The 26,163-nt window shown below is 44.6% G+C and overlaps 1 protein-coding gene across 1 annotated transcript in view; it reads left to right on the forward strand.

Annotated features, from left to right (window-relative positions):
- The first annotated feature begins 2,704 nt into the window (after nucleotides 1-2,704).
- DMBT1 (deleted in malignant brain tumors 1) overlaps nucleotides 2,705-26,163 on the forward strand; it is a 75,158-nt gene continuing 51,699 nt past the window's right edge. The window contains 8 exon segments of the mRNA XM_025395559.1: nucleotides 2,705-2,765; nucleotides 11,028-11,166; nucleotides 11,168-11,189; nucleotides 11,191-11,328; nucleotides 19,490-19,565; nucleotides 22,078-22,389; nucleotides 23,627-23,674; nucleotides 25,091-25,138. Of these exon segments, the coding sequence (XP_025251344.1) occupies nucleotides 2,705-2,765; nucleotides 11,028-11,166; nucleotides 11,168-11,189; nucleotides 11,191-11,328; nucleotides 19,490-19,565; nucleotides 22,078-22,389; nucleotides 23,627-23,674; nucleotides 25,091-25,138 (844 nt within the window).

A 26,163-nucleotide genomic window follows, 5' to 3' on the forward strand; every position in this document is an offset into this window, starting at 1 on the left:
TTGTAGGGGGCTCTTCCCCATGAAGACCAGTCTTCTGGTGCTGGGATTTAGGGGCTTGGTCCGACCTCCTGGAGTGTGCTGTGAGGAGCCGCTTAAAATTGCCTGGGGAAGGTGCTTTGCAAATGGGGCCTGGGCGCTGAGTCTCTGAGCTTTAATGGGCTTCTCTTGCTTCCTGTTGTTCTTCATGGCAGTTCTGGGATGAATCAAATGGAATTTTGTGGTTGTGGTCTTCCGCCCCATGCTGTTTAAGCAGATGCTTCTAACCAGTAGGCAGGGGAAGATGAGGGTCCTCTGGGAGCGGCTGCTGCTGGAAGGGGTTGTCCCCCCAGAACCCTTCTCTTCCTCCAAGGAAAGACCTTTCTAAATGGTGTCTTAGGAGCCACAAAATGGCCTTGGGACAAGATGGGGCACCTGACGGTGAAGCCCGAGGACCCACACAGTGTTGGCAGGTGGCCCTCAACCCCATTGTCTTCTGCCCGCACGCCCGGGACCACCACATCCTTCTTGTTCCACTGATGTCACCCATTTCCCACCTGGGATGCCTACCTGGGCTGGCTTTGAAATGACAGCTAGCCTTCACCATTTCCTTCTTCCTGGTGTCTCCTGAATAAAAAGCTCACAAGCCCTTATTGTCTTAGGATCTTTTCTGCTAACCAGCGTGGACAAAGGATGCGGTCAAAACAACAAAAGCAGGGAGGTTGCACAGTTCAGAAAATCCCACACATTCTCAAGAAGGGTGTCCCTGGCAAGCTGAGAGATAGCTGGGACATCACGCTTTCCTGGAGGGGAAGGCTCCCCGCCCCCATTCCTGCACAGCTGGGAGAATCTCTCCTATTCCTCATCCAGTCTTCTCACTCTCATTTGCTGGGCTGACCCCTGCTGGTATTTCAAGACTGTTTGGTGCCACCATCTCTGAGGGATGGCCTCCATCATCTGATTTAGATGCTTTTCTTTACGTTCTCATAGTAGCTTGTACTAATACTTGCTACCCCCTGTTGAAATTGTCACCAGGCAGGTCTAAGACCAGGCAGTCTGCTTTTGTCTCGGAAGGACACTTATTACCCCTTCCCGTTCACAGGTATTGAGTATTCTTACCATCATCTTTCCCTGCTGCGCTCACGGCAGACAATGCTAATCTGTCATGACACTCTCGGAAGGACACTTATTACCCCTTCCCGTTCACAGGTATTGAGTATTCTTACCATCATCTTTCCCTGCTGCGCTCACGGCAGACAATGCTAATCTGTCATGACACTCTGAGGATCCCAGACCCAGCTGCATAATCATTCTCAGTCCAACACTCCAGGAACCAAGGCATCACAATCCCCTTCTAAGAGGAATCCAGCATGTGTCTGGTCTTGGGCATTCCCTGGTGGGTGAGTAACCCTGTTCTCTCATCACTCAGTGCTTATCAGTTGCTGATCTGAAAGTAGGAGGATGAAACACAGTCAGCCTATTCTGTGTTCGTGTTCTCCTCAAGGGGTGAAGAGGCACCTGGAAACAACAGGAAGAGTTGTAGGATTAAAAAGGAAATCAAAGATTGAATGTAACTTTCATCTGGATGAAGCCAAAGGCAGACTTCCAGCCCTAAATTCTGACTGGTGGCTGACACAGGACATGGGTTCATGGTACCCTTCTAGAATGCAGCACAGACTACTGATGAGCAGTGCATGGCAAAGAAGCCAAGTGTCATTTGATGGCCTCAGCCTCTCAGCTGAGAAGCAGGGCACAGCTCATCCAGGCTAGGAAAACAGAGGCAAGTCCTGGAAAACTGCCTGCCTTTAACTAAGAGTTACTGGCCATCAAGTGTCTTTTCCAAAAAATAAATGTCAGGCAACCTTCTCAGTAGAGTGTGTGGGGGGATTGTCAGACTCTGGTGATGACTTCTGAGGGTCCCAAAGAGTGAAGTGATATTTACATAGCAAATCCAATGAGGGGGATTGTGTGCAGTGTAGGTGGAGGTTGGGGGCAGGTTTTGTGGGTTTGCCAAGCTCCGAGGGTCATACAATGTGCATGTCAAGTATAAGAAATCAAAGCCGTGGAAATGGTTGGAGGTGGTTCAGTTTGAGGTCATGTGTTTCTCAGCTCCTGTTGTGGAATTAGTGTGAGACCCAGAAGACTGTGGCCAAAGTTATTATGGACTCATGGTCTCCATGGAATCATCCCTCATGCCTTCTGCTCTCCGGTCACATCCACACTCATGTCATCCTCATTCTTCCAAGGTGAGGTTACTTGCACTGCACAGGGGCTGATGAGAGAATGTCCTGCCAGGAAAAACCATCCCAAAGAGATTCTTTCCCCCTTGGCACTGTGTCTTGTATTTGCTCAGCAGCCCACATCCTGTTCTGCCCCAAACCTTGGGGCAAACTTCCCACAGGTTAATTTGAACTCCCCAAGATTAAAATCAAGCCCATATTCAGGAAACACTTAGGAGTCTTCGAGGTTCACCTAGAAGGAAGTTGGAAATTGTTCACTTATGTCAGTGCGTTTGCAGTTGGGCAACAGCCAGATTGTTCATATGGCAATCAATCAAACACACCTAAGTTTTTCCCACAGATTAGCCATTGACTGTTAGCAAAAGCCCTCACTTCCTTATATTGATTTATAGCAGCAGTAGAAATATGCCACTCTAGAGGACACACCTCCTTTTAGCTAGGTACCTATAAATGTCAAGGATTTTCTATTCAATTAAGAACCCAGCAAAATGGGGATCTTCACGGTCATCCTTGAAATATGTCTATTATGGGGACAAGTTCTATCTACAGGTATTACGTTTAATTATTATATTCATTAATTTCTCTCTTGCAGACTCAATCATGGCAAATTATATATACTGGTTTCCATTTCAAGGGAAGTTTTATATCAAAGAGTAGGTAGCCCTTTGCTGATAATTCTAATTGTTTGCAGGTATTCGGGAGGAATGGCTCTTTTTTGTTTTGTTTCTGGCTGAGAAATATAAATGGTTGTAGTTAGAAAAAGCCAGTCATTATGTCAATGTTTTCAGTAAGTCATTCAACTAAAGGAATGATTGATTGGTCTTAGAAAAATCCCTGAAGTTCAGGAAAGGTGGATGTGTATTATTAAAGAGGCCCTCAAACTTTGCAGCAATTGGTTAAACACACAATTTGTGTGCTATGAAAATGGACAGAAAGGATTCCCACTGTAAATGCCCTTTATGCGGCTTCTTTCTACAGGTGTGTCTGGCTTGATGGCTAATATTTGCCGAGCAAAATCAGGTCAAGTAATTGAGCACAGACAAAATCATTAAGATTCCAAGTTTGTCTTGGAATTCCAAGTTTGTCTGTCATGCACAGCTTTAAACAAACACTTGAAGCCCAGTCACTCAAGCATAGCTGTATGTTCTTAGAGTCAGATGATAAACGTGAGAGAGCCATCGGCAGAGTGTGCTGATTGCTGAATCTCAATGGCATTTTGCAGAGATACTAGGGGAACAAGTGATTCTCAGTTTCCCTATTCTGTCTCTCTCTCTTCCTCTCTCTATGCCTCTGTCTGTCTCTCTCTCTGTATCTTTCTCTCTTATCTATTGTGTAGTTATTATCACCTTTTCTCTCCCCTCTCTCTCCCTGTTTCTGTCTGCCTCTCTGTTTCTCTCTTTCTGTATCTTTCTCTCTTTCCCATCTTTTGGGCAGCTATCACTTTTTCTCTCTCCTTCTCCCTCTGTTTCTGTCTCTGCCTTTCTGACCCTGCCCGCCTCACTGTATCTTCCTGTCTCTCTCATCTCTCAGGCAGTTATTACTTTTCCTTCCTCCTTCCTCCCTCCTCTCTGTTTCTCTCTCCATCTCTCTTTCTCTTTATTGGGGAGATGTTATCACCTTTCTCTCTGTCTCTCTCTTCAACTATTGAGCAACTATTATCACCTTCCTTCCTTCTCTCTCTCTCTCTCTCTCTCTCTCTCTATCTCTCTATCTCTCTCTCTCTGTTTCTCTTCATCTATCAGGCAGCTATTACCACCTTCCCTCCCTCTCTCTTTTTCTCTCTCACTCTTTCTCCTCATCTATCAGGCAGCTCTTATCACCTTTCCTCCCTATTTCTCTCTCTCTCCCTTTGTTTCTATCTTCCTACCTTTCTTCCCTCCCTTTTGCTTTCTCTTCCTCTCTTTATTCATTTCTTTCTTCCTTCTTCTATATTTCCTACTGCCATTTTTTTTTCTTTTGTGTCACCTTTTGCTAGATTTATGAATTTCAGGAGACACGGTAAAAATCACCTAATTTTCAGATAACTTCCAGAACTCTCACTCTCCCCCTAGGCTCAGTGGGGGAAGCATTGAAGATTAAGTTTCATTTGGGAGGTTGCTTTCATGAAAGCAGCACCCCAAAATCCAGCCCTCACACCCGGGTGGTAGGGAGCAGGCCCACGCCCTGTGATGAGCGTGTGGAGGGGCTGGGGGTCACCAGACCCAGGACCTCAGGGGAGTGGAGACTGGGCATCCTCATCCTGCCTCCATCAGAAGCATCTGAAACTGGGAGGCTGCGTCCTCAGCCCCAGCTCTTGTCAGTACCGAGTTCACCCTCCAGATTGTCTCTGAACCATGACATGGAATTCGCGTCAGCCACTGCAGATGGAGTGAATTACCCTGTCTTTATCCACAAAGGAACAACAGGCAGCAGTGCTGTTGGATTGAGGAAATTTGTAGTTTGCCCATGATGTTACGTGCATGCATATGGACAGACACGCACACATGTGCAAGCAGGCCTGTGTTTGCCATTCAGAGGTGGGAATTCATGCTCTCTGAAATGGACCCGTATTCTTTTATTTAAATTTGCTAACATTCCTGAAGTTAGGAACAATTATTTCCACATTTCAGGTGGGGGAACTGAGGCTCAGAAAGGTTATTGACTTGTCCAAAGACAGCACTGGTGAGTGGCTGTGTTAGGGCTTGAATCTGGATCAAATTCATTAGCATTCAGATGACAACTCTGGCCCACTGGCCCTTGCTGATCCTTGTAGGGAGCTGAGGTGATGAACTGAACCGTGGCATCTTACTCAGTGCTTGGAGCCTGGTCACAGAGCTTTGCGCTGGAAGTACCAAGGTGGCAAGCACCTGTCAGCTTTGGTCTTCACACAAACTCTTGAGAATGCCCAGGTTTGTGCTGGGCAGGAAGGGCTGTGGTACCCACTGGCTGGCCCCAGCAATGCCCCTCCTCTGCCACTTGCCCGCTGTGGAGCCTCTGCGAGTCTCAGTTTACTCATTTATAAATGGGGGTTATGTTCCAACCCATGCAGTGTCTGGCACATGGACAGAGCCTCAGAACCATTTAGTGTTGCTACTCTAGACATTTTCCTCATGTTTTATCCAAAAGCAGCTTCCTAAAAGTAATGTGAACTCTTGGATTGGATCCTGGAACAGAAAAGGAAAAACTGGTGAAATCCAGATAAAGCCTGCAGTAAACTCAGTAGGAAGGTACCCGTGTTTGTTTGTTAGCATGGGAATCACTTGAACTCAGGAGGCGGAGGTTGCAGTGAGCTGCGACTGTGCCACTGCACTCCAGCCTGGGTGACAGAGTGAGACTCTGTCTCAAAAAAAAAAAAAAAAAAAAAAAAAAAATTAATAAATCATTTTCCAGAAGTGATTCTTACTTCTACCAGGAAAAAACAAGAGTAGCAATTCTTGCACTTTCACCAGCTCTGAAGTTACTGTTCAAAAATCTTGGCTGAACTGCTGGATGAAAAAATGCCATAGAGTCATTTAAGTTTGCATTTCTTAGTCTACAGTGAGAGTGAACATTTTTAAGCCATCTGTACTCCTTTCTTTGAATTCCTTATGTATTTTGTCCAATTTTGGGGAAAGTTAGTGTCTTCTTTATTGATTTATATAACCTCTATATATTTGGGATACTTATACTTTGCCATTATATTGATGACAAATATTTTCCCAGTTTGTAGTTTGCCTTTTAATCTTGATTTTTTTCTGCACACATATTTTATATTTTTATGTAATTAAATACACTGCTGTTTTTCTTTGTGATTTCTGCAATTGATTTTTTTTTTTTTTTTTGAGATGGAGTCTTGCTCTGTTGCCCAGGCTGGAGTGCAGTGGTGTGATCTTGGCTCACTGCAACCTCTGCCTCCCGGGTTCAAGCAATTCTCCTAGCTCAACCTCCCGCGTAGCTGGGACCACAGGCGCCCACCACCACACCTGGCTAATTTTTATATTTTTAGTAGAGATAGTGTTTCACCATGTTGGCTAGGCTGGTCTTGAACTCCTGAGCTCAGGTGATCCACCTACCCCAGCCTCCCAAAGTGCTGGGATTACAGGCGTGAGCCACCACGCCCAGCTGATTTCTTCTATTGATTTTAAATCTAGAAATTTCTAACAGGAATCAGATAAAAATGTAACTAGTTTCTTATTTTTGTGCCTTTAAAAAATAGTTCTTGAGTTCTGAAAATTATTTTACTTTCTGGTGTGAGTTATATCTGACTTAGGTTTTTTCTATATTTTAATTTTTATAGCTTTAGTTTAGTTTATCTCACTTTATTTTACTAATTTTGAGCAAATGTTTTTGAACACTGACTACGTGGCAAACACTGTACTAAACACTTATGTTTTCTGATTTTGTCTTCACAATAACCTTATGAAGTAGCATAATCACCCTTTTACAAATGAGGAAACGAAGACTGAGGAGGTCGCATGGCTTGTCTGTGTTCAGAGAAAAAATACATGGCGGGTCTAGAACTTGAACCCCAGTCACCTGCCTCCCAAGTCCATGGGGAACTCAGGTTCTCCCATCCCATTTCCATCCTCCTAACACCCTACCCTGTCAGTATTTTTTATTTTTCAAGAATGTATCGGTTATTTTTAGCCTATTCATTTGTCCTGGTGAACTTTAGAATTATTTTCTGAAAGAACTAGTCAAACAAAGAAAAACCCTTTGATAAAAATTATATGAAACCTATGAATTAGTTTTGAATGATCAACATTTCTATGCTCAGTGTCACCATCCAGAAACCTGGTTCTTCTCTGTCTGCCATGAGGCGCTCAAGAAGTTTTGTAGTTTGTAGCTTAATTCTTAGGAGGTTGTTTTGAAGGAGCAGTTCGTTCATAGTGTCTCTGCCTCCTTAGTGCTAATTTTAACCTGGACCTTCCCCTTCGCCTGGCTTTCCTCTGCCCATCCTGCCTGGTATAGCTCAGTGATTGACTTGAGGGTCAATCACATGTGACCTTTTGCTGTCCTCCTGAACATCCGTCCATTGGAGCCCTTAGTTTGCTATGCTCTACTTGCTTACCTGCATGTTTGCTGTAGCTACTAATTGCTTATCTGTACGTTTCACTCACTAGAGCCTAATTCCAAAGGGCAGTGGAGGCGTCGTATAATCTCAATATTCTCCCCGCCTGGTGGAAGAGCATCTATTATAGCCACAGCTCAGTATGTGGTTGTAAATGAATTCTTCCTTACCACACTAATAACATTGCTGCTACCGTTCCCTTTACACATGCTGTAAAACAGCATTTTTCAAGCTTAGTGTGTGTTAGAATCATGGGAGTGCTTCTGAAAACAGTGTTGAGTGCCACCTCTGAAGTTCCTGACTTTGTAAGTCTGGGTGAGGCTAAGACTTCACATTTTCATCAAGTCCCCAGGTGCTGCCTGATGCTTCCTGGAACCCACTGTGAGAATCATTTCTCAAGAATAACTCTTTTCTTTTTTTTTTTTGAGACAGAGTCTTGCTCTGTCGCCCAGGCTGGAGTGCCGTGGTGCGCAATCTCGGCTCACTGCAAGCTCTGGTTCCGGGGTTCATGCCATTCTCCTGCCTCAGCCTCCCAAGAAACTGGGACTACAGGCACCCACCACCATGCCCGGCTAATTTTTTGTATTGTTTAGTAAAGACGGGGTTTCACCATGTTAGCCAGGAAGGTCTCGATCTCTTGACCTCATGATCCACCTGCCTCGGCCTCCCAAAGTGCTGGGATTATAGGAGTGAGCCACCGCGCCCGGCCTAAGAAGAACTCTTCTCTAATGTAACTGAGACAGGTAGTTGATGGGTTATTCAAAAAAGTTGTTTAAAACGGGAAATCAGAAAATAGGATCTACACACTTTAGATGTTTCGTTTTAACTTAAAACATGTCATCCATACATTGATTCCCTAATTTGTTGATGTAGGCATTTCTCTCTGCAGGGATCTTCAGTAGTTCTGCAATGCTTTTCTGGCATAAACCACACCCACTATGCATTATCTATTATTTCTAATTTTAGTTTCTCTAAAGAGGAACCTGGCATTAAAAACATTTGCAAAGCAAATAAAAGTGCAAAAGTTCTATTGTTTTATTTTCCTTTCTTCTACTTATTTTTATTTTCTTTCTTCTACTGAATAAGTTTCTAAAAAGCATTCTGCCTTATCTTTATAGAAAGACATCTTTCTTTTTGCACCCATATTTCATTAATGTATTTAATATTTAATTTAATTTCATGCCAAGTACCGCTGGCACAAGTACGTTTGGGACTCACATCTGACTCTAGATGACCACACATTGCAGTTGGTTGGAGTGGAAACTGCCAGGTGTGCCAAATGTGCTTGGCCCACCCACACTAGTGCTCAGCAGGTTACAGAGGTTGAAGGGCTTCAGTTGACCTGGCTGGGGTTTAGCTAAAGGTCGGTGAAGAGAGCTTCCTGCCTACTGCCGCCTCTGGGGTACCTTTCATCCAGAGTTAACAGATTCCTCAAATAAAAATACAGGACACCCACTTAAATGTGAATTTTGGATACAAAATAATTTTTTTGTATAAGTTTGTCCCATGCAATATTTGGGACGTACTTACATTTAAAAAGTATTTCTTGTTTGTCTGACATTCAAGTTTAACTGGACATCCTGTATTTTATCTGACAATCCTATTTTTACCCCATTTTCTCTTGACACATGTCTATATCTCCTTCCAAACCTACGTGAAATATCCACTTCTCTGGGTAGTTCTTGCTCAGAGGGGCCCCGTGAATTGCTCCCTCTGATGTTTCTACTTCTCTACTCTGGGCCCCGCTTAGGCCAAAACCAAGTTATCAGGCACCAAGCTGTGTCTGCCCAAGTGGCCTGTGAGCTCCGGAGGGCTGAGTCTTACCTTTTAGGACAAATTCCTTCTTTTCTCCCTGACGTTTAATGCTTCATGGAGCAGTCAGAGATTATTCCATATTCACTGAGTGACTTAATTAACAAGTGACAAACCCAGTGAACCCCCAAACTAAAATGTAGTGTTGCCCCCCTCTCCTGCTCGAATTAAGAAGGGTGCCAGATCTAACTCTTGTTTTTAGATGACCTCTCATTTGGCCTTTTTGCTTTGCAATTTCAGCAGCAGTAAGCGTGAGACACGCCACAGAAACTGGTTTTCAGGAGACTCGGGTGATGACTGGTAATGCTATATCTAAGCTCTGGGGCTGGGGAGTGGTGCTGCCCAAGACTACCCCCAAGGAATCAGGAGGGTCTGCTGCAGAAGATCCTGCTGGGTTTTGTTTTAAAAGAAAATACATATATAGACATATATGTGTACATCTCAAATATATGTCTTGTTCTGATATATATATATATATATTTATATATATATATATATATATTTATATATATATTTGAGACAAGGTCTTGTTCTGTTGCCAGGGATGGGGTGCAGTGGCCTAGACATGGCTTACCATAGCCTCGACCTCCCAGGTTCAAGCCTTTCTCCTCCCTCAGCCTCTGGAGTAGCTGGGACCACAGGTGCACACCACTATGCCGGGCTATTTTATTTTATTTTATTTAACTTTTGTAGAGACAAGTTCTCGCCATGTTGCCCAGGCTGGTCTGCAACTCCTAGGCTCAAGCAATCCTCCTGCCTTGGCCTCCCGAAGTGCTAAGATTACACATGTGAGCCACTGCATCCGACTGCTGCTACATTTTAGACATAGGGCAGGGAGAACCTCCTTTAATGGGGTCACCAATGTTGGGCCCTTCAGCCCCTTCCTCCTTCCAGCTGACACGTCCTGGGCCTCCATGCCCACCCCTGCCTATGCATACCTCCTGCCTCTGATCTCTGCCCCCAGGCTGCCCCACTGGGTGTCCGGGGGATTGCACCCAGTCACCAGGGCAGCAGAGGCACATAAGTACAGCAGCATCTAACTGAGGACCTTTCGATATAATCCCTTATTTTTTCTCTTCTTTTCTAGAATTTGCAACACATCTTGAAACTTCTACCCTAGTTAATACTTCAAATGATAACTGCCTCCACTCAGTATTTCCTCATCTTATTATAGTTCTGTGTGTGTATGTGAGCACCTGTTTGTACAAAAGGATAGGCCATGAGTTGGGTCAAATGTTTCAAATGTTAACAAATATATAGCAGAAGGCAGAAGCGTGAAATGGTTAAGAGCAATAGCTTGAGGACATGTCCTGCTCTGTCACTTGCGAGTCAGTTGACGAGCAAGTGGGTGACCTTCTTGAGCCTCAGTCTCTCCATGGAGTTGTGTGGAGAATGAGCTAAGATGATACGTGTGAAGCTCTTGTACATGATCTGAGGTTCCCGTGTTAGCAGATGCCCCAAATCATCTGCCATGACTAAGCTTTCGAGATTGGCAGCTTGGGGCATGAGGGACTGGGGAGAAGAGGTATCAGGAGTGTGGAAGTGTGAAGCGCAGGGTTACAGGCACCTTAGAAGCAAGCCTAGCTCTCCCAGTGATACCTGGAGGGCTATTTTGTTTTCTGAAGGGAGCCCATCTGGAGTAATTCCCATCACAGTGCTGGGCTCACGTGGGGCACTTCCATTGGCGAGAAAAGGAGTTGCCGTGGGCAGGACAGGTTCTTCATAATTGGAACCTTACTTGAAAGGTCAGGCCAGAGGCACAGTGGAACTCGAAACTGATGATGCCACACAGGCCCCGTCAAGACGCAAGGTTGGCCAAACTCTACTGAAGAGTCAGGAAAGTCGAGCTTAAGTTCAAACAGGAAAACGCGCTGAGAAATCTGGGTTTTGGATCGTCAGTTCTTTTTGGGGTCCTTGCTCACAGTGTAGGGCAAGGGACAGAGAAGTGAAGTCTCTGTATCTCCCTCTAGATTTGACCCTGAGGCTGGTGAATGGAGGTGACCGGTGTAAGGGCTGGGTGGAGGTCAGGTACCATGGTTCCTGAGGCACCATGTGTGATGACTTCTGGGACATCAATGATGCCAACGTGGTCTGCAGGCAGCTCGGCTGTGTCAGCCCCAGGAAGTGGCTGGTTTTGGCCAAGGCTCAGGGCCGATTGTCCTGGATGACATACGCTGCTCAGAATATGAGTCTTACCTGTGGAGCTGCCCCCACAATGGCTGGCTCTCCCATAATTGTGGCCACAATGAAGATGCTGGTGTCATCTGCTCAGTTGGGCCTCCAAGAGATAATGCAAATGTGTAGCACAGGGCAGAGTAATAATAGTCATTATACCTATTCCTCCCTAAACTTCAGTTTCTCCAAAAGGAAAATGGAAATAATACTAATATCTTGGGTAACTTATTTTACCTCTAAGTGCTTCAGTTTACGTCTCTATAAGCCAAGAGGAAAAGCCCTACCATCACGAGTTGCCATAAAGACAAAATGAGATAATACAGGTGAAATGTTTAAAACACTGAGTGGTAGAAATTGTACAATCAGTCATCATCATCATTGATATTACTATAGTACCTAACCCTTGCGGTGTGCTGACTTTGTGCCAGTTAGTAGGATGAGAATTTCATCTGCGTTGTCCCCTTTAATTCTCCCAGTAACCTTATGAAAGGTAGGAAGTCTCAATAAATGATTATCTCTGTCATTTTATGGGAAAGAAAAGGCATTTTCATTGCCCATTGTCTCTGTCAACACATCACTTGACTTTTTAGAATTAAATGACCAAGTAATTGCTGATCTGAACTTTTAGCAATTTCATTCAGTTCATTGAAAGCTAGCAAATTAATTCAAAGCTCTCAAACTCAACTCCTCAGGCCTATAAATACAAGCTGGATGGGCTAATTTTTTCAAAGAAATAAGAAAAGCAACGAGTCCCACATTTGTGCACAAGCCTAATCTGCTTTTCCACTGTGATGAAGGGTTGATTGTATTTTAGTAAAATAACAAAGTATCTTCAGCAGGAAATATACAGGAGCAAATGTACAAGTTATTACCCAGTGTTTCATTAAACTTATTTTTAAGATATTGAGAGCCCTTTTTTTTTAATCGCCACATTTCCTGGGGCTGGTTTAGTATTTCACCTTGTATATGCTAAAGACTCAGGAAATTGTTATCAATTTGAATTACATTTCAAAAACAGACTATAGATCTGTTGATGGTGATTTATGTGTAGCCTCTATAACTCTAGTTCACAGCCCACTGTATTGGTTTGAAGGTGGGTGTTTTGGTCAGGATTCTTGTGGGTGAAACACATGTGTCTGATTTTTCTTTTATTTCTTTTCAGCTTCTGAATCATCTCATCTCACAATACCCAGTAAGCACTTTGAAAAGAATATCCTGTATTAGTCTATGATTTTAAAAAATCCTATATAGTCATTTATATCTTAAGAATAAACGCTGCTGCACTGAACTTTAATGAATGGTATAAGGACTGAATAAAACTTTGATTTATGTCCCTTCTTGAAATACAAAGGCAATAGAAACTTCTTTCAGTACAGCATAAATGGATTATAAATTGTGTTCTTTTTCAATGTTATTTTGTCTCTGCCTTAAACTTCAGTGCACGTCAGAATCAACTGGAGTATTTGTTCGAATAGGTCCTTGGAATTCCTCCCTCCAGAGACCCTGATTCGGAGGGCCTGAGGTGAGGCTCAAGAATCCTCAGTTTTATAGAACCACACGAGGATGGTTTGCAGACCACACTTTGAGAAACCATCCTGCATGGCCCAATACTGAATTAAACTTTGGTGTCTGCAATGTAATTTTGGAAGCACTACTTTGCTTAGAATTTACAAAGAAAGTGACAGAAGGGGTGTGTGTATGTGTGTGTGTGTGTGTGTCCTTTAAGTACTGCCTACTTTTATTTATTGTCAAGTGAATTTAAATTTTTTACATTTTCCCAAACAGTTCTTGGCTACATCATAAGTTTGACTGTTGATATTAAAGACTTTTTCATGAGCAGATTGGTAACACTGAACCTTTAACATTGACTTCTCAAAATGGCCTCGACATCCTTGCCACCTCATCTGGCAAACCCCAGTCCTCCTAGGAGCCTTCTAAGCAGGAGAGCCCACAGCTTGGGAACACATCCCCTGCCTTCAGGGATGACGCATCAACTGATCACACAGGCACAATGACAAAGTGTAAAAAGTGCTGGAGCCAGAGGTGCATAGCAGGAGAAGTGTGAGCAGCCCATCTGGGAGATCAACCCTGAGGAAGTCACAGGGAGCTGAGGTCGGGAGCAGGTGCAGGAGTAGCCAGGCAGAGTGGGGAAGGAGAGTATTTGCCTCTTACCCCCGGCACTGTTGAAAGAAACAGACAAGGACTTAGGTTGACTGTAGCCACCGTCCCCCAGCAGCCATATACTCTCCTCCCTGCTCAGCTACCCTAATGTGTATCTAGCCAGTGTGATGCTCTGATGGGAGGCTCTCCTGAGGTCCCATTTCTCTGTCTGTGTTCTTGATACACTTGCTGAAGCTCTAGGGAAAAAGACTGCTGATCAGTGAAGTTTTGAAAGTGGTGCTTGCCTGTGGTGGCGGGAAAATATTGGTCTTTGGGGATAAAGGGGTGAAGAGTGGGTGTGTGCACAGCTGTGGTCAGTCTTGGTTCTTATTTGCTTTCTAAGTCCTTGTCTAAATCTGGAGGGAGAGGGCAGGGGCAAGTCTGCAGACATAATCAGTGAGGAAATCTCTGGGGAGCTCATTCTTGGTCATGTCTCGAACCGACACATTAAGCAATGAACAATCCACCACTACATCCACTTTGTGGCATCCTCTACCTCCTCCACACTATCCCCTCGGGCTGTCCCCATTCACTTGGGGACAATGAGACTCCATGGCAAGTGCTCACATGAGGCTTCTATCCACAAAATCCTTAAACCGTGCTGAGACAGAGGCAGACTGTAGGGCAGAAAAGATAGTGCCTGAGAGTGTGTGCTTGTGATGGATGAAGAAGGGGGCTTACCACCTTCTTAAAGATGAAAACAGTGAAGATCAAAATGGTCTTATCTTGAATGGTGCTGCAAAGTCAATAGTAAAGCAATGTGGAGCTTTGGTCAAGGCTGCTGGGTGACTTCCCATTGAAGACCCACCTCTGGTGGGCTATGGAAAGTAGGTTGGCATGGACCACCTTCCTTGCATCAGCTAGAACCACAAGGAGTGGGTTGGTAGCAGACAGTGGTTTTGCAGGAGGCAGTCCAGGGGAAAATGGTGGACAGGGATGTTACAGTCTGTATGTCCTTGCCTACTCTGTAAACATCTATGCCTCAGTTCTCATCTGTAAGTGCAGATGACAGGGTTTATGGGAGGGTTAAAAGCGATAACATATATAAATAGTAAAACAGTATTATCTTCAAGAAATTATGAAGACACAGTAAGTCTTCAATGAATGTTTGCTTAGGTTCTCTTCCCGTAGTGCTCCTCCTCTTAGGCTTTTCTCCCAGCATCATTGGAGTAGCCTACTTGGTAGATATGGGCTGGCTTGATGATACCTTGCCTATTTTTATGTTCAAGCTCTTCATCAGCAGGTACATTTCTCACCTTCATGAGATTTGTGGCAGTGACTAAGTCCAAATGGAAAGGCGCCAGAACTCTTGGAAAATGCTTAGATCTTTGGGAAATACCTTGACAGATCTCTTTGTGGCTTCTGGTTGGGCCATTCTGATGGCTTAGCTATGTCGGACACTGATCCCCAGTGGTAGAGACCAGCCTATCTCCATTTCCTGGAAAACAAACAAGTGGAAGCTTCTCCCCTCAGACAATTTACCACCATTCCTACAATGGCAGCTGGAGTAATCTATAGCTATGTGGTTGATTCCTGGAAGACTACAAATTGGTCTCAATATGTGCAGAAAGGTCTATTCAAAGTGTGTGGACAGCAGAACCAGGAACAACTTCAATGTTCTGTTCCATGTTGTGGATGAGCCTTGTCAAGGCTCTGGAGCTCTGAGTTTCTGAGCTGGATGAGTTCGACTGCCATAGGATTAAGCAGGATACCTGGGGCCTGGCAGTGGGAATTGCATGCTGTCATGTAGACTGTGTTTAAATGGCAGAGTGTTGAATGGAAGGCTCTCTCAGGCACATCTGTCAGCTTGTCCTTGAGTGTGGGAGCAGGGATGGCATGTCAGAAATGAGGTGGGGATGTTCTGGTACAGATGTTCCCTAGTTTGCTATCTCTGTTGAAAGAATGTTCTGGTTTCTGGTTTCTTTTTTTATTTTATTTTTAAGTTTTTTATTATACTTTAAGTTCTAGGGTACATGTGCATAACGTGCAGGTTTGTTACATATGTATACATGTGCTATATTGGTGTGCTGCACCCATTAACTCGTCATTTACATTAGATCTATCTCTTAATGCTATCCCTCCCCGCTGCCCCCACCCCACGACAGGCCCCATTGTGTGATGTTCCCCTTCCTGTGTCCAGGTGTTCTCATTGTTCAATTCCCACCTATGAGTTAGAACATGCGGTGTTTGGTTTTCTGTTCTTGCAATAGTTTGCTGAGAATGATGGTTTCCAGCTGCATTCATGTCCCTACAAAGGACATGAACTCATCCTTTCTTATGGCTGCATAGTATTCCATGGTGTATATGTGCTACATTTTCTTTATCCACTCTATCACTGATGGACATTTGGTTCCAAGTCTTTGCTATTGTGAATAGTGCTGCAGTAAACATGTGTGCATGTGTCTTTATAGCAGCATGATTTATAATACTTTGGTTATAAATCCAGTAATGGCATGGCTGGGTCAAATGGTATTTCTAGTTCTAGATCCTTGAGGAATCGCCACACTGTCTTCCACAATGGTTGAACTAGTTTACAGTCCCACCAACAGTGTAAAAGTGTTCCTATTTCTCCACATCCTCTCCAGCACCTGTTGTTTCCTGACTTTTTAATGACTGCCATTCTAACTGGTGTGAGATGGTATCTCATTGTGGTTTTGATTTGCATTTCTCTGATGGTGAGTGATGATGAGCATTTTTTCATGTGTCTGTTGGCTACATAAATGTCTTCTTTTGAGAAGTATCTGTTCATATCCTTCACCCACTTTTTGATGGGGTTGTTTGTTTTTTTCTTGTAAATTTGTTTGAGTTCTTTGTAGGTTCTGGATATTAGCCCTTTGTCAGATGAGTAGATTGCAAAAATTTTCTCCCATTCTGTAGGTTGCCTGTTCACTCTGATGGTAGTTTCTTTTGCTGTGCAGAAGCTCTTTAGTTTAATTAGATCCCATTTGTCAAATTTGGCTTTTGTTGCCATTGCTTTTGGTGTTTTAGACATGAAGTCCTTGTCCATGCCTATGTCCTGAATGGTATTGCCTAGGTTTTCTTCTAGGGTTTTTATGGTTTTAGGTCTAACATTTAAGTCTCTAATCCATCTTGAATTACTTTTTGTATAAGGTGTAAGGAAGGGATCCAGTTTCAGCATTCTAAATATGGCTAGCCAGTTTTCCCAGCATCATTTATTAAATAGGGAATCCTTTCCCCATTTCTTGTTTTTGTCAGGTTTGTCAAAGATCAGGTGATTGTTGATGTGTGGTATTATTTCTGAGGGCTCTGTTCTGTTCCATTGGTCTATATCTCTGTTTTGGTACAAGTACCATGCTGTTTTGGTTACTGTAGCCTTGTAGTATAATTTGAAGTCAGGTAGCGTGATGCTTCCAGCTTTGTTCTTTTGGCTTAGGATTGTCTTGGCAATGTGGGCTCTTTTTTGGTCCCATATGAATTTTAAAGTAGTTTTTCCAATTCTGTGAAGAAAGTCATTGGTAGCTTAATGGGGATGGCATTGAATCTATAAGTTACCTTGGGCAGTATGGCCATTTTCATGATATTGATTCTTCCTATCCATGAGCATGGAATGTTCTTCCTTTGTTTGTGTCCTCTTTTATTTCATTGAGCAGTGGTTTCTAGTTTTCCTTGAAGAGGTCCTTCACATCCTTGTAAGTTTGATTCCTAGCTATTTTATTCTATTTGAAGCAATCGTGAACGGGATTCACTCATGATTTGGCTCTCTGTCTGTTATTGATGTGTAAGAATGCTTGTGATTTTTGCACATTGATTTTGTATGCTGAGACTTTGTTGAAGTTGCTTATCAGGTTAAGGAGATTTGGGGCTGAGACGATGGGGTTTTCTAAATATACAATCATGTCATCTGCAAAAAGGGACAATTTGACTTCCTCTTTTCCTAATTGAATACCCTTTATTTCTTTCTCCTGCCTGATTGCCCTGGCCAGAACTTCCAACACTATGTTGAATAGGAGTGGTGAGAGAGGGCATCCCTGTCTTGTGCCAGTTTTCAAAGGGAATGTTTCCAGTTTTTGCCCATTCAGTGTGATATTGGCTCTGGGTTTATCATAAGTAGCTCTTATTATTTTGAGATATGTTCCATCATGAATGTTCTGGTTTCTACTGTGAGTTTCTTCTTCATTTTCAGGGATGCGTAGCCACGTGGTTTCAGTGGCCCCCTTCCTAAGCCATCAGGGCAGCTGGGGGAGCCCATCATGGAGCTCACATTCAGACTGTTGAGGCAGGTGAAGAGGTTCTCTGACATACAGCAAGTCCTGTCACTGGCCTGTTGGTTCCATTAGAGAAATTCAAATCTCTGAACCATGATTGTCACTGCTATCAGGACCCACGTTTACAAAGAATCTGAAGAGCCGGGCATGGTGGCGCATATCTATAGTTCCAGTTACTCCAGGGCTGGAGGCAGGAGGCTCGCTTGAACCTAGGAATTTGAATCCAGCCTGGGCAATAGAGCAAGACTCTGTCTCTAAAAATAAAATAATAATCTGTCAAATGCCTTAATCCTCATTTTACCAGGAAGTAAAAAGAAAAGGAATAATGAAAGAAAGTATGTTGGATTGTTAATAAAAATTTAAACATAGCAGACCTTTTTGTATCACATAGATTTTGGTATATAAACATCACAAAAGACAAAAGAATACCATCACAGGTCTTTTTTCTAGCAAAATAAGATGATTGAAGTTCTTGCTGCAAAATATCATGTGATGAAATCCCTATCAAAGTGGGTAAGAGTATTGTATTTTATTTTTGTCCTTAGAATTGTATCTTTGGCTCCTGGATTCTTGAATTTGAGAAATTCATCTAGGATATCATCATCTGAGGACTCATAGTCTGAGACTTTTGTTGTACAATCAGTTCTACCATTATTTGTATCTGGAGTGCTATATCTTGTATCTTTATGTTCCTCTTCTGGTTCATCTAATTATTGTAAAAACATCTTCCTTTGTCAGTTTTCTTCTCTTTGCTATCACAAGTAGAAAATGAAAAAATTCTAATTCCTAACTGCATTCAATGAAAGCTAAAAGCAGACTATGAAGAAAGTATCTCTAGTCTTAAAAAAATCTTCTTGAAAGATAATACAATACTTTGGGCATGGAAGAATTATGACTTATTTCACTCGTTCATCTTCCTTCTAGGCAACTTGACCATTCTACCATTTTCTTACTATTTAATAATTGATGAATAATGATGCAATAATTTATTGGATGACAAAATAGTGAAATGTTTCAAGATATAGAAAAAATAAAATCAGGAGCCAATAATGAATCTTGGATTTATAAAAGGATCTAATGGATTCATATGATGATTACAAGATAGAATGAGTTTTATCCTTTTAAAAAATGAATAAATATTGTCTCTGATCTTTGAAAGACCTCTAAAATATATAAAAGTTGTGAAATATCAACACTCACAAGTATAGTTAGAACTGCTCAAAAAGAAACTCAAAAGCTACAGTTGAGTCCGACGGACCTTGTCTGGCCTCACTGAATATAAAGATCCAGGGATCTCTAGATTTCCATTTGCTTCAAGATAGAATAAAATGTTTTCAGGTTATGGGTCAGAAGGAACAGAATATGTGACACTAACATATTTTCTTATTTAGGGGGCATCCGAGTGGTTGTTGTCAATGCCAGCTATACTCAAATTTCAGACTGGACAACCAGCTTAAGCTGTCTTCTCTTGTTCAGCCCTTCTTTCCAAGCATAGATTACATCCTGTAGCTATAAGCTGTAGCCTTAGGGGCCTAGTAAAGAGACATGTGCGCTTCATTACATCTAAAATGATCAAACTCCTCATATCCAATCCCCTTGCTTTAATCTGCTATTGCAAAATTCATTTAGCAAGAACATCGGAGACACACAAACCCAAGATTGAGCCACAGCGCCCTCTGGTGTGATTGTACGGTGAAGCGAAAGCCAATTTCTGTGACTCATAGGAAATCATTTCTAAACAGTGTTTCTAAGACGAATTTGCGTTCTTTCCAGGTGAGTGGATCCCAAGTACTACAGACTACGGTAAGACCTTTTCTTCACTTGTCTTCCCTGGTGGGGTTGGCCAGTTCTCCTCTGCTGCTGTTGGCTAGTTGAGGCTGAGCACAGCCCAGGTCACAGAGCAAACACCCGCCTTGCGAATGCAGGAATGCCGGGGAGACAGGAGACGTGGGTACCAAGACCTGGGGCGTATCCCAAGTGCACACTGGATCAATCCCAGCTGTCGTTCGCCTTCCTCTTGCTCTCTGACTCTCAGTCATTTATCAGATGAGGTTAGCTTCAGTTTGGTGTGAGGAGAGATAGTTGAAAATAAAGGTCAGTACCTTTTCTTTCTTTCTTTCTTTCTTTCTTTCTTTCTTTCTTTCTTTCTTTCTTTCTTTCTTTCTTTCTTTCTTTTCTTTCTTTTCTTTCTTTTCTTTCTTTCTTTTCTTTCTTGGCGGAGTCTCGCTCTGTCGCCAGACTGGAGTGCAGTGGTGCAATCTCGGCTCACTGCAATCTCCGCCTCCCAGGTTCAAGCAATTTTCCTGCCTCAGCCTCCAGAGTAGCTGGTACTACAGGCACGCGCCACCACGCCCAGCTAATTTTTGTATTTTTAGTAGAGATGAGGTTTCACCATGTTGGCCAGGATGGTCTCGATCTCTTGACCTCGTGATCCACCCACCTCAGATTCCCAAAGTGCTAGGATTACAGGCGTGAGTCACTGCACCCAGCCAACCTTTCTTTTCACTAATAATGACAGATTATTGAAGATAACTAAACTCTACCAAGTACTTGCTATATACCATGCGTAAAATGATTTTCATGTATGAAATGAATTGATATATTTAAAAAATACTTAAAATACCACCTGGCACACAGTAAGTGCCCAACTAATGCACATAGTGAGTGCTATTGTCATGAAATCTTCCCAAGAACACTTTGAGGTAAGTAATATGATTATGCCCATTTTGCAGATGGGAAAACCAGGGCACAGTTAGCTAATTTGTCAATATTTCTATGTCTAAGATTATGTGTCTGGTGAGTAGCAGGGCAGAGATTTGAGCCTAGGATGGGTGCCTCCTCCTACCCCTGTCCTGGTCTTTGACTTTGGCTAAATGTCCCCGCCTCTCCAGTGAGAGTGCCTAAGTTTGATTTTTCAGGGTCTTCTATGTGTTCACTTAGGATGACTCTGCTCCTGGGCCCTTGGCCCTGTTGAGGTCAGTCCCTCCCTTTCCAAGACATGACTTGAGAGATCCAGAAATGGCCTGGGAAAGGCAGCTTTCTGACCAACACCCAGCAAGGGAGAGTCTGAGGCAGGGAGACTGAGCACTTTTCTGGAAGAACCATTCACAGGGTGACCAGGAGGGGGCGCATTGCCCCGCTGAGCCTCTAGGTTCATCTCTGCACCAGAAGAGGTGCAGATGTCATAGAAGGTAGCCTGTTTAGCTCCTAAGAGGAGCTCTTCCGAATAAGGCCTCAGGTCTGAACAGGCATCTCCTCCGTGGATTATGTCCCTGAATCTGGGGAGGGACAGAGCATGGGAGGTCCTGAATGTATTTTGGGGATGCCCTGAAGATGGTGCAGCTGGCCTTTCCTCCCTGTGGGAGAAAAAGCAACCTGCCCCCTTCCCTTGCATCCCATTCCAGCCTCTCACTCTGTGACCACAAGTTTCTCATAATCTCAAACTCACCATTGAAAAGCCACACCCGGGATCTGGCTGGTACTCTCAGGATGGTGGGCTGCACCCCTCAGGACCTGTGCCTCTTTTCCTCACACCATCAATGCAGGTTACCCCAGTGGGTGGTCTAGTGGCATTGTGTCAGGCAGGAACATGGTACTTATTGACTTCCCAGCATGGCCAGCTCTGTGGTGGGAAGCAGGCTGTTTCAGCCCCTCCCAGGATAGGAGGCTGGAAAAGTAGGTCAAAGCTTGCTCTTGGACTTGATCCTGATGGGACTGGAGAGTATATTGAAGCATTTTGAGCAAGGAATTGAATTGAATATATTTGTACTTTGTAAAGATAAAACTTGAAGACCACCTGGAGACTGATGAATCCTCTTAGCACGGAAATGGGCACAGAGTAAGCACTCCATCAATGCTGGTTGAATCAATGAATGTGGATGGACTAGAGAAAGGAAGAGCAGAGACTAAGGATTCAGCTGGGAGGAGGCCAGGTTCAAGGGGATGAAGGCTTATCCCAGTGAAATGGCAGTGGGAATGACAAGGAAAGAATGACCTTGGTGATGTTAGATATAGGACGTGAGGAGAAGGAGGAGTCGAATATGATGCCCTTGTTCCCAGCATGGTTGATGTGGAGCATGATGACATCCTTAATTCAAATGGAGGGAAGAGGCTGTGTTGAGTTTGGGATGATGTGGGGGATAGGATGACCAGGAGGCCACTGAAAATGCTGGTCTAGAGCTCAGGGCTGGGCTGTCAGGGCTGAGTCAGGATCAGAGAGGTAGATTTGGGGGTCTTCTGGAAAGTTCTCAGAGTACATGAGGTTCTCCAGGGGGAAAATACAGAATGAGAGGAGGGCAAAGACAGAACATGGAAGAACAAGGATATTTAAGGTCCTGTGGGGAGAAGGACTATAAATAGGCAGGGTGGTGAGAGGAAGAAGGGGGAGTGAGGTGGGTAGGGATGCAAGTCAAGGTGGCCAAGAGCACCAGGATAAGGGCTTCTCGCTGTGTCACTGCAGGTCTGCCTCTGAGACTGGTGAATGGAGGTGACCTGTGTCAGGGCTGGGTGGAGGTCCTGTACCAAGGCTACTGGGGCACTGTGTGTGATGACAGCTGGGATGCCCAGGATGCCAATGTTGTCTGCAGGCAGCTCGGCTGTGGCTATTCCATGTCAGCCCTGGACGGGGCCCACTTTGGTCAGGGCTCGGGAAACATTCTCTTGGGTGACGTGCATTGCTCGGGAAGGGAGCCCTACCTGTCAAGCTGTCCCCACAGCGGATGGTATAACCACGAATGTGGCTACAGGGAAGATGCCGGTGTCATGTGCTCTGGTAGTGTGGATATCACCTTGCTCTGTGTATGTGCAACTCTGAGCCAATATCAACACAGATGAGCATGTGTGTGTATGTATGTGTGTGCTCTGCAGCTTACTTGCTTTGCAGTAAGTCATGTCTTAATTGATATTGGAGGGCAGGTGGTTACCGGCCCATTTCATAGACAATGAAGGTCAAGGAATCATCAGCCTGTCCTGAAGCTGGATGTGGTGGAGGCAGGCTTCAGTCTCAGGCCCCCAGAGCCTGCTGATGCAATCACCTCACGGACTGGTTCTGATGAGCAGCATCACGACCACCCCTGGCCTCGGATACCAAATAAATATCTTCCTACGTGGCAGTTTCTCCTCCTTTAAAGGCTGAGGAAGATGGGGGAACTTAAAACAAATGTATACCAACATCAAATTGAGGAGTAACGCAAAGCATTCTCTTTATTGGGAATTAAATAAAGGATACTTAAAATCCTCAATGGAAAAGAGAACTTCTCCTGGACCCAACCCAGCAAATCTCAGTGCTGATGTCCTTTGTTCACATAGTGCCAGGATGTGCACAAAGACCAAGGGGTTCTTTGATCCACAAATAAACCTCCAAGGACACTGGCCAATGGCGTGCTCCCCAAAGAGGAGTTTCGGGTTAAACTGTCCACTTCTAGAGGAACGTGGCATTTGCTGTGTGGACTGGCCTGAGCCCATGCCTCTGTGCATGGGATGTGCCCTTGATAATCCAACCACCATGTAGGACTGGGCTCCCCAAGGGGGCATGGTTCTATATGCAGCCACTTTGTGAGTGGTTTAGTTTTGCATTCTGAAAAAGATAGTTTTCTTCGGAAACCACCTTTTTTCTGGTTGAATCACGTTCTCAGGGATGTTTCAGTGATGGTGAATATTTGTCATTTGAGGGTGTGTTTGAGCTATAGAAACGGCCAGGTGTTATTTGTCATCCAATCTTGTGACTAGGATGGGGCTGTGAATGGACTGGGTGACTTTTTGAATAGAGGCTGTGGCAGCAGAGCAGGTTGGGGGAGGGTAACAAGAGCAAAGGATGCTCGTGCGGCATCCTAGCCCAGCCTGGGGCCATTATGGTGACAGAGGGATTGGCAGTTGATTGGCTCTTAGTAATGGAGCCTGCACTTAGGCCCTGTGCTTCCAGTCTTTGCTTGAGAGCTGAGGAAGCCATGGACCAGCCCTTCCCAAGCGAGGGCTACCATCAATGAGCTCTTCCTTTCTCCACCCTGCAGGGTCTCTCATTACCTCGGAGGCGTCCCTGGAGGTAACATCAGCAGAAGGTAATGTCTACTATGGGGGATCCCTGTGGGTTCATTTCCCCACTGCACCCCTAGGTTCATCTCTGATCCAGAAGAGGTGCAGAGGGCATAGAAAGTGGTGAGCTGGCGTCATGTGCTCAGGTGGTGTGGATATCACCTTGCACTGTGTATGTGCAACTCTGAGTCAATATCACCACACATGAGCACGTGTTTGTACACTTGTGTGTGCTCTGCAGTTACTTGCTTTGCTGTAAGTGGTGTCTTAGTTGATGTTGGAGGGTAGGTGGCACTGCCCCCATTTCATAGACAATGAAGGTCAAGGGATCATCTGCCTGTCCTTCTGAAGCTGGATGTGGTGCAGGCAGGCTTCAGTCTCAGCCCCTCAGAGCCTGCTGATGCAATCACCTCATGGACTAGTTCTGATGAGCAGCATCAGGACCACCCCTGTCCTGGGATACAAATAAATACCTTCCTAGGGAGAAGTTTCTTCTCTTTTAAAGGCTAAGGAGGATGGGGGAACTGCTGGTCCTTAAGACATAAATGTATACCAACATCAAATTGAGGAATAACCCAAGGCATTCTCTTTATTGGGAATTAAATGACAAATAAAAGATACTTAATATTCTCAATGGAAAAGAGAACTTCTCCCGGACCCGACCCAGCAAATCCCAGTTCTGATTTCCTTTGTTCACACAGTGCCAGGATGTGTGCAGACACCAAGGGGATTTTTAATCCACAAAGAAACCTCCAAGGACACTGTCCCATGGTGTGATCCCCAAAGGAGGAGTTTCTGGTTAAACTGTCTACTTTGAGAGCAACTCTGGCATTTGGAGTGTGGGCTGGATTGAGCCCAGGCTACCATGCCTGGGGTGTGCCCTTGATAATCCAACTACCAAGTGGGACTGGGCTCCCCAAGGGGGCATCGTCCCCCANCTGTCTACTTTGAGAGCAACTCTGGCATTTGGAGTGTGGGCTGGACTAAGCCCAGGCTACCATGCTGGGGTGTGCCCTTGATAATCCAGCTACCAAGTGGGACTGGGCTCCCCAAGGGGGCATCGTCCTCCATGCAGCCGCTTTGTGAGTGGCTTAGTGTTGCATTCTGGAAAGGTTGGTTTGCTTTCGAAACTTCCTTTCTTCTAGTTGAAGCACTTCTCAGGAATATTCCAGTCATGGTGAATATTTGTCATTTGAGGGTGTGTTTTGTCATTTGAGGAGGTGGGGATAGGGTAATAAGAGTAAAGGATGCTCATGTGGCATCCTAGCCAGCCTGGGACCAGTACAATGACAGAGCGATTGGCAAATGGTTGGCTTTTAGCAATGGAGGGTGCCCTTAGGCCCTGTGTTTCCAGCCCTTGCTTCAGAGCTGAGGAAGCCATGGACCAACCCTCCCCAAGTGAGCGCTACCATTAATGAGCTCCTCCTTTCTCCACCCTGCAGGTACTGTGTTTCCCTCAGAGGCGCTCCTGGAGTCAACTGCAGCAGAAGGTAACGTCTACTATGAGGGATCCCTGTGGGCTCATTACCACTCTGCACCCCTAGGTTCATCTCTGATTCAGATGAGGTGCAGAGGGCCTAGAAAGTAGGGTGCTTAGCTCCCAAGAGGGCCCCTTCCACGTAAGGCCTTAGGTCTGAACAGGTATCTCTTGCATCGAGCGTGTCTGAGACTGCGGAGGTATCAACTTGAAGATACATCTCCAAGGAGTTCTCAGTGGACTCTTGTTTCTAGAGATTCTGTTATCCTTGCTTGTTGCTCGCTCCTGTGTTCCTCACCTAGCTGTGCTCATCTCTGGCCAGCCTATGGTGCTGGATCTCTGGGTACAGGGCCTTGAGAGGCAGGTGCCTACCTGCTAAACGTAGCCAAATTGCTAGGACAGCATCCTTGCCCTTGCCCTTTCTTTAAGCCCATGTTAGGCCACCCTTGTTTCTTCTTAACAGAGAGAAATCACAATCCTTCAACTTATGGGCATCAGAGGTCATGTACTTCCCCCTTGGGTACCTCCAGTGAGAAATCTGGGAAACATAGTAGCCTGGGATTCTGGCAGTCTGGGCTTTGGGAAGGGAAGTCACTTCCCATTTCCCATGGGAAACCTTGGCCCTAGGAGAAGCTCAAGGACAACATTCTCACCAAAGCCTCTGCCCTGCCCATGGTTGGCATGCAGCAGTTGGGAATGCAATGTACACGCATCGGGCCCTCCCATTCCTCAGGTCATCTCTTTCCTCTCCCTCTGGCCCATGGGGTGAAGCCTGACTTAACCTCTTTCTCTTTCCTATGATTAAGGACACAGAAGACACTAGAAATGAGGGTGAGACTGGCTTTATTCTGACTTAGCCATGTCCCTTGCCAAGATTCCCACATTTTCTTATTTGCAGCAGCTATAAGAGGAGAATCTGTTCCTTCTTCTGGAGTGGTTTCCCCTGAGGACCCTGTTACATGTTAAGAACCACATCTTGGCCTGACAAGCCCTTTGGCATAACTGGTCCAGCCAAGGATGGGAGCAAGAGGGTGGAGG

The sequence above is a fragment of the Theropithecus gelada genome, chromosome 9 (genome assembly GCF_003255815.1).
Source record: "Theropithecus gelada isolate Dixy chromosome 9, Tgel_1.0, whole genome shotgun sequence".
Classification (NCBI taxonomy): Eukaryota; Metazoa; Chordata; class Mammalia; order Primates; family Cercopithecidae; genus Theropithecus; species Theropithecus gelada.